At 54.9% G+C, this 15,926-nt stretch overlaps 1 protein-coding gene across 3 annotated transcripts in view; it reads left to right on the forward strand.

Moving 5' to 3' along the window:
* Positions 1 to 15,926, forward strand: part of ZNF609 (zinc finger protein 609) — a 64,503-nt gene that overhangs the window by 12,302 nt on the left and 36,275 nt on the right. For 2 of the 3 annotated variants that reach the window (XM_082290508.1, XM_082290506.1), the window contains exon 2: positions 1,470 to 2,336. In XM_082290508.1, the coding sequence (XP_082146634.1) occupies positions 1,590 to 2,336 (747 nt within the window). In that variant the 5' untranslated portion in view covers positions 1,470 to 1,589. The remainder of the gene's footprint in view (positions 1 to 1,469; positions 2,337 to 15,926) is intronic. The other variant, XM_082290507.1, reaches the window with a different exon arrangement.

Here is a 15,926-nt window from a genome sequence, read left to right on the forward strand (position 1 = left end):
CAGGTGCTGGGGCAGGAGTAGGAAGGGGAGGAGGAGGCGGCCATAGAAACACGCAGGGCAGCTTTGGGAAGCCGTTAGCGACACCGGTGCACAAAGTGATCTCCTGATTCGGCATTTTCCCTGCTGCTGAAATGAGAGGTCAGTGCTTTTCATTTCTAGCTTGCATGCAAGCCCCCAGTTCCTGGGGTTAAAAATCTCCGTAATGACCTGTCAGAGAGCGGATTATTAGCTGTACAGAGCCGAGGATGCTGTGGGGAGCAGATGGAAAATGGTCTGGCTGCGGCAGCCTGGCTGATGAAAGAATCCCTGGCATTTTTACAGTGTTTGCATCTCTGGAAATGCACCATGAAGCTGCTTTCCAGGCTCCTGCCTGCTGGGGTTTGAAGAAATTTGTATGTGTGTGGTGTGTGTTGGTTTTTTTTTTTTTTTTTTTTTTTACCTCTCATTTCTCTTTAAGTCACCTGTTTTTGAAGTGTCACTTGTAAATAGTACCAGGAGCAGGCAGGCCTGCAGCTTGGCAGGGAAGGGGATGACAGTGCTGCTCGAGAGCAGCCTCATCCAAATGGGTGGTCAAGGATTTCTTAAGGATTCTGGAGAGCAGGCGGCCTGGCTGGGCGGTGCTGGGAAGAAGCTGTTACATGTGTTAATTATGTCTCGTCAGGGTAATTGCCAAGACTCGGGTGCTGTGTCAGGTTGTGCGTGGGTGTCTTTCTTGTTTCTCTCCCTGGGAGAGAGGCTGGGAAGCAGGGAGGAGGTATTTTGTGCTCTCTGGGGTCAGCTGTGGTGTGGGCAGGTAGGGCTGAACGCCTGCTTCCCAGTTAAGACTGGGTACTTGTACAATTGCGTCTCTGCTTCCCGCTGGAAGCTTATCATGGCCAGAGGCGATGGTGGTAAACACCCCAAATCAGGGTGCTGTGTTGCTCTGCCCAGAGGTGCAGATGGGATGGGAACTCTCATGCTTCCCGTTGCGATTTGGCCTTTGGTGACTGCTCTGACGCGTCCCAAGTGTCACAGGCACTCTGAAGCCTGGGATTTATTTCCCACCAAGGCACTTGACTTCCCTGGCGAGCAGCTCTTGTCCCTTGCAGCAAGGCTGGTGTGGAGAGGAGCCCTCCCTCCGGGTGGCATTGGCAGGAGAGGAATCAATCCTCCCTCCCAGGGGCAGCGCTCGATAATTCAGAGGGAAATGGCGAGCGGGGAAATGTGTGAGTAATGTCTTGTTGGAGCCGAGAGCCGTGACCTGCCAGGGCTGGTATTGATCGAGGACTGGTGCCAGATGGCCGCTGCTGCGGGGGCGGCTGTGGAGCAGCCCCAGCCCAGGGGGTGGCAGAAGGATGCTGCGAGGGAGATTTGGGAGGTTGGGGGTTTCACCCTGCCCAGATCTCTCCTGCCTGCAGGTGTGGCTGTCAGTGATCTGCCTGCCCATGGTTCTTTGTGTGTAACCCTGTTCTCTTTGCTCTCCCTTCCAGCAGCGATGCCGTCACCTGGGCAGACCCTGACCACTGGAAGCCCCCCAAGGACGTAGGTGACCCCCAGGGCATAGAGGCAGAGGGAAGAGCCTTGAACCGTGAGGGGCTGTTAACTCTAAGATGTCCTTGAGCAGCGGAGCTTCCGGAGGGAAAGGAATTGATGCGAACCCGGTTGAAACGTATGACAGCGGGGATGAGTGGGACATTGGTGTAGGGAATCTCATCATTGACCTGGACGCTGATTTGGAGAAGGATCAGCAGAAATTGGAAATGTCGGGCTCCAAGGAGGTGGGGCTCCCGGCACCCAACGCAGTGGCGACGCTACCGGATAACATCAAGTTTGTGAGCCCAGTGCCGGGCCCGCAGGGCAAGGAGGGCAAATCCAAGTCGAAAAGGAGCAAGACTGGCAAGGACAGTGGGAAGCCGACCTCAGGGTCGTCCCTGTTCACTCCCGGTGAGGGAGCTGGTGGCAAGAAGGAGGCTCAAGGACGCTCTGGGGATGGTGCGAACTCGGGTGGTTTGGTGCCCGCCGTCACCCCGAAGGGCTCGGAGAAGTCGGCCAAGGCGTCTCGCAGTGTGGCTGGCTCCAAGAAGGAGAAGGAGGGCAGCTCATCCAAAAGCAAGAAGGAAAGGATTGAGGGTGCGGGGGCTGCGGCAGAGAAGGAGCCCAGCGTGCTGCAGCCCCTGGCCCTGGCAGTGAGGGTGGGACAGTATGATGGGGGCCAGGGGACAGAGCCTGCTACTACTGAGCAGCTTGGGAGTATAGCTATTGACACGGGAGCTGCGCTCAATCCTTTGGGAGTAAAGTCGGAGCTGGAGGATGGAGAAAGTGAGTGCCGGCAGCTGAAAAAGGTGAAGTCAGAGAAGGTAAGAAAGGTGTTGGGGCATGGGTGCTGTTGCTGCTGCTCACATGGCGTTGCTGGGACATGGCGTTGTGGGTGACAAGGGAGCAGGACCGTGTGTCTTGTACTGCTGGGGCCAGCACTGATGTGTGGCCATTGCCTCCTGGTTTTGGCATGAAGGTGGTTTGGCCGTGTGATGTGCTGGTGTCTGGACATGGTGATGGAGTGACATCGGTCAAGCCTGGCTGCTGGGAACCATGTGTGAGCAAATCACCTGCAGACACTGTGCTCCAGGTACCATGCTGCTGTACCCTCTGAGATTTGATTTTTCTCGGCACTGTGGCTGTGCTGAGTGAGTCCTCTCTGGCCTCTGTCACTCTGAAGTCAGGGTGATGTCCTGGTGCTTTGCCTGCTCCATCTCCCAAGGGGACGCAGAGTCTGTGCTGTGCTCTGCATCCCACTGGCTTCACCTTGTGTGTCAAGGCTCCCTGCAGCTCCTGAAGGAATTTATTTCTCGCTGGTTGCATCATGTGCAGAGAAGGATCCCTTAACGTGTTAGTGGATGTGGGATCTGCATGGGCATGCAGGTGAGCACAAAGAGCAGGGCTGGCAGGAGTCAGCGCCTCATTCCTGGGTCTGCCGATGGTACATGGGCTCTGTCCCACTTGTGGTGGTGATCTAGGGCTGGTGGGTGGCTATGGGTGATGTTTGACGTGTCACTCCTCTACTAACACGTGGCAGTGATGCTGAGCTGGCCAAGCTGCTCTTCCAGGTCACCAGGGGCACGAAAAGCCCTGCCAGTGGCAGACGGCCAACAGGATGAGCGGCCTCCTGTCCATCTGGGCGCTGCTGGGCTCTGGGTGGCTTCATGGCTGTGTCTGCATGTGGCCGTTTTTCAGGACTCTCTGCTGGTTTCTAAACAATCACAGTGGCTGATGCAATTTCTGGTTCAGGTGGGGAAGACTTTGAGCACATGGAGGTCTATGCTTTCCTCTGTGCCAGCTGCACACGAGGTGTCACTGGCATGTGGGCACGTGCCTGTGAAGCCCTGTGTTTGTCACGCACAGGGTGAGCCTCACAAACACGTGCGTTCAGGTCGGCTTGGCCCTGTTGCCGTCGGCATGTGCTGGTGTGTCAGGAGAGTGGCTGGCGAGTATGAGAAGCAGTGTCACCATGTTTGCAGCCACAGGTTCCCTTGGGAGGATTTCTGCTTCGGTATGGGGATCACAATGGGGGCACTGGGGTGGGTGGGGAGGGCACAGTGGCATTGGGAGAGGTGCTGAGACCAGAGATTTGTTGGGGAGCATATACGGAGAAAAGGGTGGTGGGGATGGTCAGCCGTGGGATGGCTCTGGGACAAGGGCTGCTAAATAGATTGGTGTTTCCTCCACTTGAGAGGAAGACTCCTGGGGCAGATGATTGAAGCCTGTAAAATTCAGGTGTGGAGACATGTTCCTTTGTTCTGGCAGTGGAACCAAAGTGAATGAAACCAGGAAGAGCAGCAGATGCTCTTTTGCATGATGGACGGGAATGCTGCTTCTAAAAGCAGTGGATGCTGGAAGTCCACCTATGATTTGGGGCACCTGGGTGGGCTTCTGGAGGAGAAACTCATTGAGGGGGTGTACAGGGCAATGTGTTTTGGCTTGGGAAAAGCCTGAAGAGGACAGAAGCCTGGGAATTGGTTTGGGAAATACCTCAACATGCTTGGCTGTTATGTTCCCTTGTAGCCATCTGTGCTGGCTGCTGTGACAGCCAGCACTGGAGCCGCAGGACCTTGGGTCGTACCCTGCATGGCTTTGCTGTGTTGTTACTATTAAAGATTTATTTTTTTCATTGATACAGCTGCAGAAACTCTTTGCAGTTGGAGAGACCAACGTGAGGTGTGGTGTTGGTGGACGAGAAGCTCCACACACCCTGGTCATGTGTGTTGGCACCTGGAAATCCCTCCGTGTCCTGGGCTTGTCACCCAGCATGGGCAGCAGGGGAGGGGGGGATTCTGTGCCTCTGCCCCACTCAGGTGAGACCCCACCTGCAGAGCTGCCTCCAGCCACGGGGTCCTGACATCAGAAGAACATGGAGCTGCTGGAGAGAGTCCAGAGGAAGCCATGGAGATGCTCTGAGGACTGGAGCCCCTCTGCCCTGGAGCCAGGCTGGGAGAGCTGGGGGTGCTCACCTGGAGAGGAGAAGGCTCCAGGGAGAGCTCAGAGCCCCTTGCAGGGCCTAAAGGGGCTCCAGGAGAGCTGGAGAGGGACTGGGGATGAAGAGTGCCAGGACAAGGGGGAATGCCTTCCTACTTGTAGAAGAGAGGGTTAGATGGGATATTGAGAAGAAATTCTTCCCTGTGAGAGTGGGGAGGCCCTGGCACAGGTTTCCCAGGGAAGCTGTGGCTGCCCCTGGATCCCTGGAAGTGTTCCAGGCCAGGTTGGATGGGGCTTGAAGCAATCTGGTCTAGTGGAAGGAAGGTGTCCCTGCCCATGGCAGGAGGTGGAAAAACATGGACATTAAGGTCCCTTTCTAACGCAAATGATTCTATCTTCTTCGTGCCGACACCTGGTGAGGACAGTTCTGCCATTTTACTTGTCCACGTTGAGGCACAACCCCCTCGGTGAAGGCTCAGGCTGGAGGGCTGATCCCTGTCTTGAGAAGGGATTTGATGTCTGGATCTGCAGGAACATGTGTCACTTAGGAGGAAGCATTGTCTTGTGTTTCGTCAGCCTCCTGGGGGCAGCTGGATGGCTTCCTTTGGGTCGGGAAAGCCGTGGGCGAGAAGAAAGGTGTCTGCATGGTAAGGGGTGGGAAAGCAGTTCTGTGTCTCGAGGAAGAGCCTGAGGCTGGGCGGATGCCTGGGGCAGGGTGGAGGACCAGTGGGATGCAGTGGGGGATGTGGCGTTGGGCCCGTCCTGTCTCCTGAAAGCTGCAGCAATGGCCCAAAAACTGCATGTGGAGTTCAAAGGACAAGCCAAGCGCAGAGGTAAATGCTGGCTGTGGGAGGGAAGGCAACTCCTCCAGGCAGTGCATTGAGAGGATTAAGGCAGCAGGTTCACTCTGGCCTGGGGACAAACCCCGCCTGGGAAGAGAAACTTGCTCAGACTGAAACAGGAACGGCCACAACGTGACTCAGCCCAACCTTTGGTCTCCCTTAGCTTGTCCTTTGCTTAACCCTGTGCTGCTCCCGCTTCCGTTTCGGGCAGGGAAGCTGGTCTCCATCTGTGGATGAAGAAAGGGAGACTGTCTGTCCCTCCGCTGCCTTCAGCCTGGGGTAGGCAACCTCCCCGTAGGAGATGTGTGCTGAGCCGGCAGCCGCCAGCCAGGAGGCTCTGTTGTATCTCCATGGCTGGAATAACGAGCGCTTTAGCAGGGAGTATTTTTCCTTGATGAGGTGCTTCAATGCCGCAGCCAGCTCTTGCCCCAGCCAGCTCACCCCACTTGCCTCTACTTCTGCTTTTGTGTTCTTCCAATATCTTGCTGTAGGGTTTGGCAGCCGTCGAGTCCTTGTTGGGTGTAGGAAGGAGTTTTGCTTTGGGTTTTGCCAGACACTTTTCCGTGTCAGCCGGTGCTCCATGGCTCTGTGTCCATGGGCGAGTTCAACCTCTCTCCATGTCTGACACAGCAGTGATGGAGCCTGTGGACATGGCCCTTGGGCTCTATGGGACGTGTTTTGCCAGAGTGGCCCCATGGCTCTGGTTGCTGCTTTCTGGGGTGAAGCCTTCGGAACTGAATATCCCAAATATCCTTTTTTTTGGTGTGGATCTTGGCCGTGTCCTGGCTTGTTGTGCGCTCTCCTCGAACCCAATGCCATCAGTGTGTTGGGACACAGGCAATAACTTCTCCAGGGATGGGGCTGATCTGAAACCCACTGGTGATAACCCTGCTGAGACCTTCCAAGGTCTCTGGGATGGGCCGAGCACCTCAAGAAGGCTTGCCTTTGGCTATGGTCAGTGCCTGAGCGGCTCCCTGGAGCCCCAAAACATATGTGGAGGGGCAGAAGTGGGAGCTTAAAATACTTGCAGCAGGGAGAGAAAAGAGCTTGTGCTGGTGGACCCACGAGCATGGCGACCAGTGGCTGGGTCAGTCCCTGGGTCACTGGGGGTGGCTGGAGCCGAGTTGGCGTTTGGTTTGGTTTGGTTTGGGGGACACTGGTGCTGGGAGGGAATGGCAGCTCTCGGCAAGCAGCCGAGCTCAGCAAAATGGCCGTGCACAGAGGAGCAGCGCTGGTTTTGCCCCACCGGCCGCCGTCACGTGGCTGAGCTGGCCCTGGGGCTGGTGGTCGAGCTGGCCCCTTCCTCACCAGCCCTGCACCCACCACACTGCCCACACTGGGCCCCTGCACCCGCTCCTGGCACTCCGGGGCGTGCTGGCCTGGCCGGGGGATGTTGAGCATTAAACAAAAGAGCCTCCCAGCTCTTGGCTGCCGCTCCGGCTTTGTTTTGATTGAGAGGTTGTTCAGCAGGAGGAGGGAGGGGGTTTTTTTTTTTTCCTTCTCTTCTGACGAGCGTCCAGATGCGACGCTGCTGCAGACAAGGGAAAGGCAAACAGAAGCCGCTGGAGACTCGGCTCTTCTGAAAAGCCTCTCTGGGTCACGTGTGCTGCGGTTTTGGGCAGCCAGGAGGGTGGATTCATCCGTGTCCCTCTGCGGGAGAGGGGGTGGAAGCCGCCGGTGCAGTTTTTCTCCTGAACTTCTCCCAAGACACAGTGTGGTGATGCCCTGTGCGTGCTCAGAGCAGACATCCCTGCTGTGGGTGACCTGATAGAGAGGGGCTCTTGTAAGATGGGGGACACTGCAGTGTGTTCACACCAAAATTGGTGGTTCCGTGGGAGGACAGCGTGGCAGCAGAGGGGTGCTCGGCGTCAGGTGGCCATGGAAGCAGTGGGGTGGTGACCCCACACCAGTGGCAGCTGCCAAAAAAGAAATACACCCAAACAATGCTGTGCACTATCCCTGCTGCTGCTGGCTTACTCAGCAGTTTGCAGGGTGGCTTTGGTGTCAGCTTTGCGGACCTTCATGCCCTAATCCAGGGGTGCAGACCTGCGTGGTGTCTCCAGTGCTGGTCCTACAGCCTCAGTGGGATGTGGGATGGACCCCCAGGTGCCAGATGTCCTTGAGCATTAATCCTTTACCTGGAGTGAAAGCGTGGTTGCCTTTTTTTAGCCATTTTTCTATTTTTGGGGGGAGGGATGAAGCTTGGTTGTGGGTGCAGCAGCAAGGATTGGGGTGAGGGATTTCTGTGAGACTCCAGCTTGAAGAGGTGAGATCTCCCAGTCCCTCTGCTGGGTCCAAGCCCAACAGGAGATGGCCATAGACTGTCTTGGGAACATTTCTTGATGTGGGGGAGAACCAGGATGAGATGCGGGCTGGTCCCAGCCTTGTGCTTTGACGATGTGCTTGGGATTTTGACTGGTGTGGGGTTCCTTGTCTTGGGGCCAGAATTTGGGTGGAGCAACTCCCAGTAGAGCTGTTTTGGTGAAAACAATTGTTGCTTTACAGACCCTCCAAAGCTGGCTTTGGAGCTGGTGTTCACCCTGTGCTTCATTTTCCCCGGGGATCTTTAGGGCGTATGGGAAGCCCAGTGCTTGGGTAGGGACCTGCTCATGCCCGAAACCCTGGGGAGAAGTTGTTTCCCAGCCCTTGCTCTGCAGGGCTTGTCTCTTTCCGGGGAATTGGCAGCTCAGGGAGGTGGCAGGGGCGTGCAGGCAGCTACCGGCTCCTGCCTGATCTGCTCGCTGTGGTTCTTTTTCTCCAGCCATGCTGGAATCGGCCGCCTCCAGAGCTGCTGACAGGGCTGTGTTGGGAGTCCTTGGGAATGACACCACTCGTTTCCTTATCGTCCCCAGCCCCGCCGCCTGGAGCCTTCTGCTCTAGGAACAAGGCAAGAAGGGGGCATGCAGCCAACATGTGTCAAGAGCTACAAAGGAGGAAATTGGCCTCGTTCACTTCAAACCATGGGGTTAGTGCTGGAGTTTTGGCTCCTGCTGAGAGGTTATTTATATGTGGGCTTTTTTTTATAACCACTGGATGTAGCAGGCTGGGAGTTCCAGCTGATCCCACCTCTGAAGGCTTTACAAAGGGAAAATTGCATCTCTCCCTGGTTGCTTTCCCAGATGGCAGTATTAGGAAGGACTAAAGGGCTGAGTTAGCTTTGATGCCCGACCCATCAGCGTTGCCGTATCCCAGTGAGCTGCCTGTCATGCTGAAACATGGCCTGATCTCTGCCAGAACGGGCGGCAGGACATGTGGCTCCCTGTCAAGGACATGGTGGTAGGAAATGGAGCAGCGCTGGGAAAGAAGAGGAAAAACATCCCCACTCCTGAAGTGTGAGAGTGGAACGACACCGTGGTAACAAGGGGGCTGATAGAGGGGGGACAGAGGAGGAACAGCCCCTTCTCCGCTTCCTTGGTGCAAGCGACCTGCGAATCGGCTCCCCCAGTGCTTTGATGAGAGATTTTGATGGGAAGGCTGACAGGTGATTGATCCTGCTGATTCATGGGCCTGATTCCTCCCCTGAGAGCAACGGGAACTGCTGGAGATGGGTCAGATTTTGAGGCTAACGGGCTCTGGTAGACTCTGTGGTGTTTTTTGCTTTGCTTCCAGGCTGGCTGTAGCTGCTCATTAGCCTAATGACCCCAGTTACCCAGCACCATTTATCTGCCGAGGGAGATTTCTTTAAAGGAAGATTTTCGCCTCTGGAGTGCTGTGCGACCCTGAAAGCTTCAAAACTCTGCGAGCTGCTCCTGAAGCCCTGCCGGGGAGCTGATGCAGGGGGAGTGTGCCAGGAATAACCCGCTAATGAGCAAAGCTGCTCCTCCACCCGGCAGCCAGGGAGGCCACGGGAAAGGGCTGCAGAGCACAGGCTGCCTGCTTTTCCCCTCCTATGCTTTTAAAGGCTGCTTGGTTGGGGATTCACTGCCTTTTCCCTGTTTTCTGCAGGCACAGCATCCTCTGTGCCACTGCTTTCACAGTGCTGCATTGCTCTGCTGCTACTCTCGAGGCTGCTTTGGTCTGGAGCTGTGAAATCCATCTTCCCTGTGAATCCTCGTGTGCAGGCAACCCTGGAGATGTGTTGGGCAAGAGGGCACTTAAATCCCCAGAGCTGAAGGTGGGCAGGAGAAAAAGCAGTGGTGATTGCTGTGGACTTTCTGGGGTGGTTTTGTGATGTTCCTGCCTCGTGGTGATCAGTGCCTGGAGCTCAAGCACTCAGTGGGTGCAAGAGGAGCCACCCCAGGGCTCAGAGCTGTTGAGCTGCAGCTGGGAGAGCAGCCCAGGGCTGGGAAGCAACTGCCGGGCTCTGGAATGATTTAAAGCCACCAGCAGCCTGACGATATGTTGTATTTGGTGACAACATCTGCTCGAGATATTCCTGTCCCTGTTACTCATTCCTGCCCACGGACCAGATCAGGGAGCTGATCTGATGTAAATAAACGTGCTCAGGGTTTTCTGGGGTGAGCTCAGGCTGTGGGCTGGCATGGACGGGTGAGCTGGGATGGATGGGGCATGGACAGCCATGATGGCACTGGGGCTGGAGATGGGGGCATGGCAGTGATGGTGGCACCTGGGGTGGGGGCACAGCAGTTGTAGTAGCACCTGGGGCTGGAGATGGGGGCTTTGCTGGGCCCATGCTGTGGTATAAAGGTTTTAGGGTCTCACTGGCCTCTCACAGGGCTCACAGTGGTTTTGATGAGCTCTGCTCAATCCAGGAGAGCACATGGTGCCTGTGCTCCCATCCTTCCTCCTCCTGTGCTCCCAGCCTTGCTAGCTGAATGGTGCTGGCTCCATCCCAGTGTTCTGTGGGCAGGATAAATCCCTGTGCAGGAAGATGCTACCACAGAGCTTTTGTACGGTGTGGTGATGGCATGTACTCATATCTGCTGACTTTTCCTGTCCTTGACACTGAAGTGGCTTTAAAACTTGGTATCTAGATTTATTTTAAGATACTGTCTGGCCCTCATTCGCTTGGGGTGTCTTGGAATGTGTTGTGATGAATAGTGTGGAGAGCATGCCTGCTCTGCAGCCTGAGCTGGAATTCTGGTTGGGATGTGGAGGTCACCATGTTTTATGTCTTGTTGAGGGGATGAGGTGTGATAAAGCTCAAAAGTGGATTTTGTCTGGTGCTGAGGGAGTAAGAGCACCCCCTGGGCTGCCCTCCCTTAATGCAGATGCAGGAGCCTGCGTGTCTCAATTTCCCCTGTCCATTGCAGGGATTGGTTTCTCCTCTTAGGCTTGAGCATGGGGTTTGCTGGGGGGAGCACGAGGGTGCTCTGGGTAGAGAAGGCATCGTTGAAGCTACAGATCCTGTGGTTGTGGCGCTGTGTTCTTGGTTTTTTTCCCAAGCCAGAAAGTAGTTTCATTCCAGGAAGCTCGCTCACTCCCCCAATTAGCCATGGAAATGCAGCGTTGTGATATTTTCCCCAGGTACTATGCAAATGAACGCTGTTCCCAGACTTCCCCCTGCTTGCTCCCCCACCCCTCCCTGCACTCGTCGGGGTGCAGGTACGCTGCCTCCCGTGCTGGGAATGGCCCTCTCATCTGTTTAACAGATGGCTGTGCCATGTTCCAGAGTGAACTGCGTGCCGTGTGGCTGGTGGTCGCCATCCTAGGATCGGCCCTCAGAAAAGGGACCCTGGAGCTGGGTCTTGGTCCTGTGTTCGAGCTGGGCTGGAGGAGGGAGAGCTGCACCCTTCCAGTGGGTCCTATGTGGGTAGTGGCAAGTAGAGTCTTGGGGTGTATTGTCTGAAAGGGGAGGCCATCCCAAAAATCATCGGTACCACTGCAGCTGGGATGCTCCATCACTGCTGCGGCGCAGCAGAGAGGCTGCTGTGTCCGTGTGGTCCCACACCAGACATGGTGCACGCCGAGAGCCACGGCTACTGTGACTGCACCAGCTCCAAGCAAGTATTTCCAGCTGGTGCTGCCCTGCCAGCTTGGGATGCTGACCTGCCTTCCCCACAGGACACCAAGCCCCAGGTCTGCACTTCTGTGTCCCTCTGACCCACCGTGGTATAAAGAATGGATGCCCCTTTGCGAGGAGAAGGGAACAAAGAAAGGGTTCACTGAAAGGGTGGCAAGGAATTGGAACAGGCTGCCCAAGGAAGTGGTGGAATCACCATCCCTGGAAGTGTTTGAAAAGTGTGTGGATGTGGCACTTGGAGTATGGTGGTGACCATGGTGGTGCTGGGTTAATGGCTGGACTAGAGGTCCAGCCATTGGAGGTGTTCTTCAGCCTTTATGAGTCTATGAAAGCTGGAGCCGAGTTCCGGGAATCGAATGGCTAAGAGGGGCTTGAAAGAACAGCAGAGCGCTGGGTCTGGGCTCCATGTGCTCAGGGGCCAGGGGAAATTCCTTCCAAGGCTGAAAGGGGAGGATGGCTGGGCACCAGGCAGCTCTTTGAGGTGGTGACAAAGTCATCAAACAGAGCTGGCCCATGCTGGTGAAGCCTCTCCTGCCTGGGCACAGGTGGGAGCAGTGGATCTGTGGGGTACCTTGTACACAGAGCGAAGTTTCAGCATTTCCAGGACTGTTTGCTGTTCTGTGGCTTGGAGGGGAGGAAGGTGACTGTGTCTGTATATCACGGACCTGGTTTGCTGACAGGAAGGTTTCTTTCTTTGCTCAGCATTAACATTTCAAGGTGCAGGAACTCTCTGGGTATTAGTGTTTTATGGTCTCACAGGCTGGCTATTAATGCTCTGCTTTGTGGGTAGGGTGAGGGAGCTGGAGGAGCTGAGTGGTGAATGTCCCTTTGAAGGAAACCAGCCTTTTGGTCAAACCCCTACAGCCAGGAGCAGAGCTGCCCTGGCCTGGGGGAAGAGTCGAAGCCCCTTGGGAGTGGGGAGAGCAGGTGGTTCAGCTCTCGGGCTGGGTCTGGATCTTGATCTTGCATCCAAAAAGACAAAGTTGCATGTGAAGCCACGCCCAAATGTGACCAAATGTGCCGTGGCTTTGCCAGATCCCTGCCAGGCTTGTGGAGGAGCCACCTCCCAGGAAAAGGCCCTGCTTTATAGGGGCTTACAGCCTGTGCTCCTCCCTGTTGCTTCCTCCAGACCTAGAAAACAGGAGCTGTTGGTGTTCCCTGTGACAGATCCCTCAGTGGCAGCTTGGACCAGCGTGTGTCCTGTCCTCCTGGTCTCTCAGTAGGGTCGGTGTTTTCCTGTTCCCCCAGGGGCCATGAGGAGGTTCATGGCATTAAAAACTGGAAGTGTTGGGATTTCCAGGCTGTGTACTCATCAGTAAGGCCTTGGCTCTGGCAGGAGCAGCTCCCCGTGTAGGGCCCTGCAAAGGAGGAAGACGCAGCAGATAGGGCAGCAGCACATCTGGTTCTGGTTTTTCTTGTATGAACAGAGGCTGTTTTGGGGTTCCCTTGCATTACCCCTGTACAGTGCTCTTGGTGTGCTTGAGCCCCGGGACCAAATTCATGTGCCTTCCTGCAGGGAAGGGGCTCTCCTCAGCTATTCTTGGCTGGGAGGGCAGGAGCCATCTTGGTGGTGTCCCGATGGCCTCCAGCCTTCGGCCGCAGGAATGAGTGACTAGACTTGCAGGTGCCTGTTGTTTCTGGGCAAGAAACCAAAGGCCACCAAAGCAGCCAGAATTTTCTGGGCAAAGAGGGGATCCAGTTTGGTGCAGATCCCAAGCCGGTAGCACAAGGAGCCTGTGGTGAGAGGTTACCTTCTCTTTTGAAGCCACCATGATGAACCAGAGCATGTTGAGTGGGGGTGAGAGACTGGGGTTTTGGTAAATAGGATGTTTCTGGGCATGGAGACATGTTACAGTGCAGTGCTTTGCTCCTTCCCCACTGCTCCACTGTTGTGTGTTGTCCAAAAGCCTTTGGGAATGTTCCTCCCTGGTAGACGTGTTTCAAACATGACACTGAAGCAGGTGAGGTGCCTCGGCAGCTCCTGTCGGCTGAGCAATCCCAGCCTCCTGCCAGTGAACGTGGCCATTAAAACCCAGTCTCCGCTGGGAGCTGATGGTCTGATACGAGAGATGGGAAGAGCATTGCTTTCAATTTCCCACTGATCCGAATGAGCTGGTGTGGGAGACTCGGATGGCCTGGCTGAGTTGGGGGCTGTTAGCTCCAGCACTCAGAGCTGCTCTCAGGTCCGCATTGCTTCTCAGTTCTAGGAAATGGAATAAAGAGAAAACCACTTAGGAGGATTTTAATCAGAACTTGGCAGGAGAACTTAAGGAAACCCAAGAAATCTTCTGACAGCCGCATTCACGCAGGGATTGCCAATGAATGGAAAGGGCAAAGGCAGGGCCTTGGCTCGGGTGGGTTGGGTTTCTTCTGGCTTGTTTAAATGGGATGCCATTAGCATTCCTGCCCTCCCTGGCTGGGAGGGGAGGGGGGGAAATAAGCCTTCTTCGATATGCTGGAGACTTGTCATCTGGAAATGAGGCTGAGTCCCCTGGGAGTAGATGATGAAAATCATCCCAGACCTGCTGGAGATGGCCAGCATGGCTCAGGAGGAGGAGATTGCATAATTTTTACTAATAGTGGCATTAGAGTTTGGGACTGTCTTGTCGTATGGTTGGATTTCTTCAAGAGGTTGATCTTGGCAGGCTGGAGAGGTGGGTCTGTGGGAACCTCATGAAGTTCAGCAAGGTCCCTGTGCCGGGGCCATGCCTTGCACAAACACAGACTGGGTGGAGAACAGATTGAGCACAGCCCCAGGGGAAGGACCTGGGGATGCTGGTAGCTGACAAATCGGATGTGACCTGGCAGTGTCTGCTTGCAGCCCAGAAAGCCAACCTGGGCTGCATCCAGAGGAGTGGAGCTGGCAAGTGGAGGGAGGGGACTCTGCCCCACTCAGGTGCAGAGCTGCCTCTAGTCTGAGGGTCCAACATCAGAAGCTGCTGGAGAGAGTCCAGAGAATGTCATGGAGATGCTATGAGACTCGGAGTGCCTCTGCTCTGGAGCCAGGCTGGGAGAGCTGGAGGTGTGCACCTGGACTAGAGAAGGCTCCAGGGAGGCCTCAGAGCCCCTTCCAGTGCCTAAAGGGGCTCCAGGAGAGCTGGAGAGGGACTGGGGACAAGGGCCTGGAGTGCGAGGCCAGGGGGAAATGCCTTCCCACTGCCAGAGGGCAGGGATAGGTGGGATATTGGGAAGGAATTGTTTCCTGTGAGGATGGTGAGGCCCTGGCACAGGTTGCCCAGAGAAGCTGTGGCTGCATCGTCCCTGAAGTGTTCCAGGCCAGGTTGTATGGGGATTGGAGGAACCTGATGTAGTGGGAGGTGTTCCAGTCCATGGCAGGGGACTGGAATGAGATGAGTTTGAAGATCCCTTCCAACCCAAAGTGTTCACTGGTTCAGTGGTGCTGAGTTGTTGTTGGTGAGTACTGTTGGGAGTGAGAAATGCTGCTATGAGTTTCAAAGCCCTTGTAGATGATGTCTGGTTTCAAACTAAGACGTGTGAGGAGTGGACAAACCTGTTGCTGTGATGGGAGATTTCATCAGCTTTCCACATCCTCACTTAGAGCTGATGGCGAGTTTCTCATAACATCTTCTTAGCTCAAGTTTCTTGGCTCGGCTGTAACTCCTTTTGTAAATTGTTATTTTGGAAAATTTGATTAAAAATCCATGGAGTGGTATGAGGAGCTTGACCATTTAGGGGTAGGAGAGCTGCAAGAGCAGTTCTTGCGTGTGTGTCCTGCAGCTGGGTAACCCAAACCAGCTTTTGTTTTCCGATTCCTGGGGAGGGGAGCATGTAGTTCTGGTTTATGAGTGCAGGCCTGGCGTTGCTGAGCAGAAACCCCCCCAAGTTGTGTTTATTTGTAAAGGGCTCTTCAAGACTGCGTTGTACCACAGCTTTTTGTTTTATTGATATTCCAACATCTGGACGGTTTCCTAAACGTGCTTTCATCCAAGGAGAGATTAAGGGAGTGGGAACTGTTCTGATAAAGCTGCCAAAAATAATCTTTGCTTGAGACTAAGTGCCGCTCTCGGGACTTTGTCTTGTAAAACAATTTGTGGGTGAGCGTGAAGAACCATCCTAGGAAGCCCCAAATGCTCCAGATGGTCGTTCCTGCTGGGGGGTTGGAGGACTATAAATTCTCCACAAGAGTGTTTGAATTTGTCGCGTGCTGCCTGAGGTGATCTAATAGCAGTCAGGGAAGTTTCAGGAGTTTGTGGCTGAGGTGACTGAATCCCTGAGAGGAGGGATCTGCATGCAACATGGTTGGATTGACGGGTGCACTGCTGATGCACATCCATCTTCCTCACACCCCACAGTGGATTGCTCATGGATGGGTTGTCATCTCCTGTGACGAGCTGATGTAATGAGGGTGATAGCTGGTGTAGTGTTACAGTGCAGTAAAAAGCTGTAAGTATACTTCCTTAGTGTAGCTTTAGGTGTTGAGGATGTGATGGTGGCAGTGGGATACAGATGATCCGTGAGGTTTTGTATGAAGATCCATCTGAAAGTAGGTTGGTGCCGCATTGGAGTTGTTTGGCTGTCAGCACCTGGGAGGTGCCGAGCTCAGCGGAGCACAGCAGCCTTAATGCTGCCCCCTTTGTCATCCTCCTTCTGGCAGTGTTTTTGCTAAAAATCACGTCCGTATGCTGTGACTTTGTTTGACAACTTGTGCAGTGACAGGGAGCTGAACTTCTTCCTTGACGAGATGTGTAGGT

The sequence above is a fragment of the Coloeus monedula genome, assembly GCF_965178545.1.
Source record: "Coloeus monedula genome assembly, chromosome: 14".
Taxonomy (NCBI): Eukaryota; Metazoa; Chordata; class Aves; order Passeriformes; family Corvidae; genus Coloeus; species Coloeus monedula.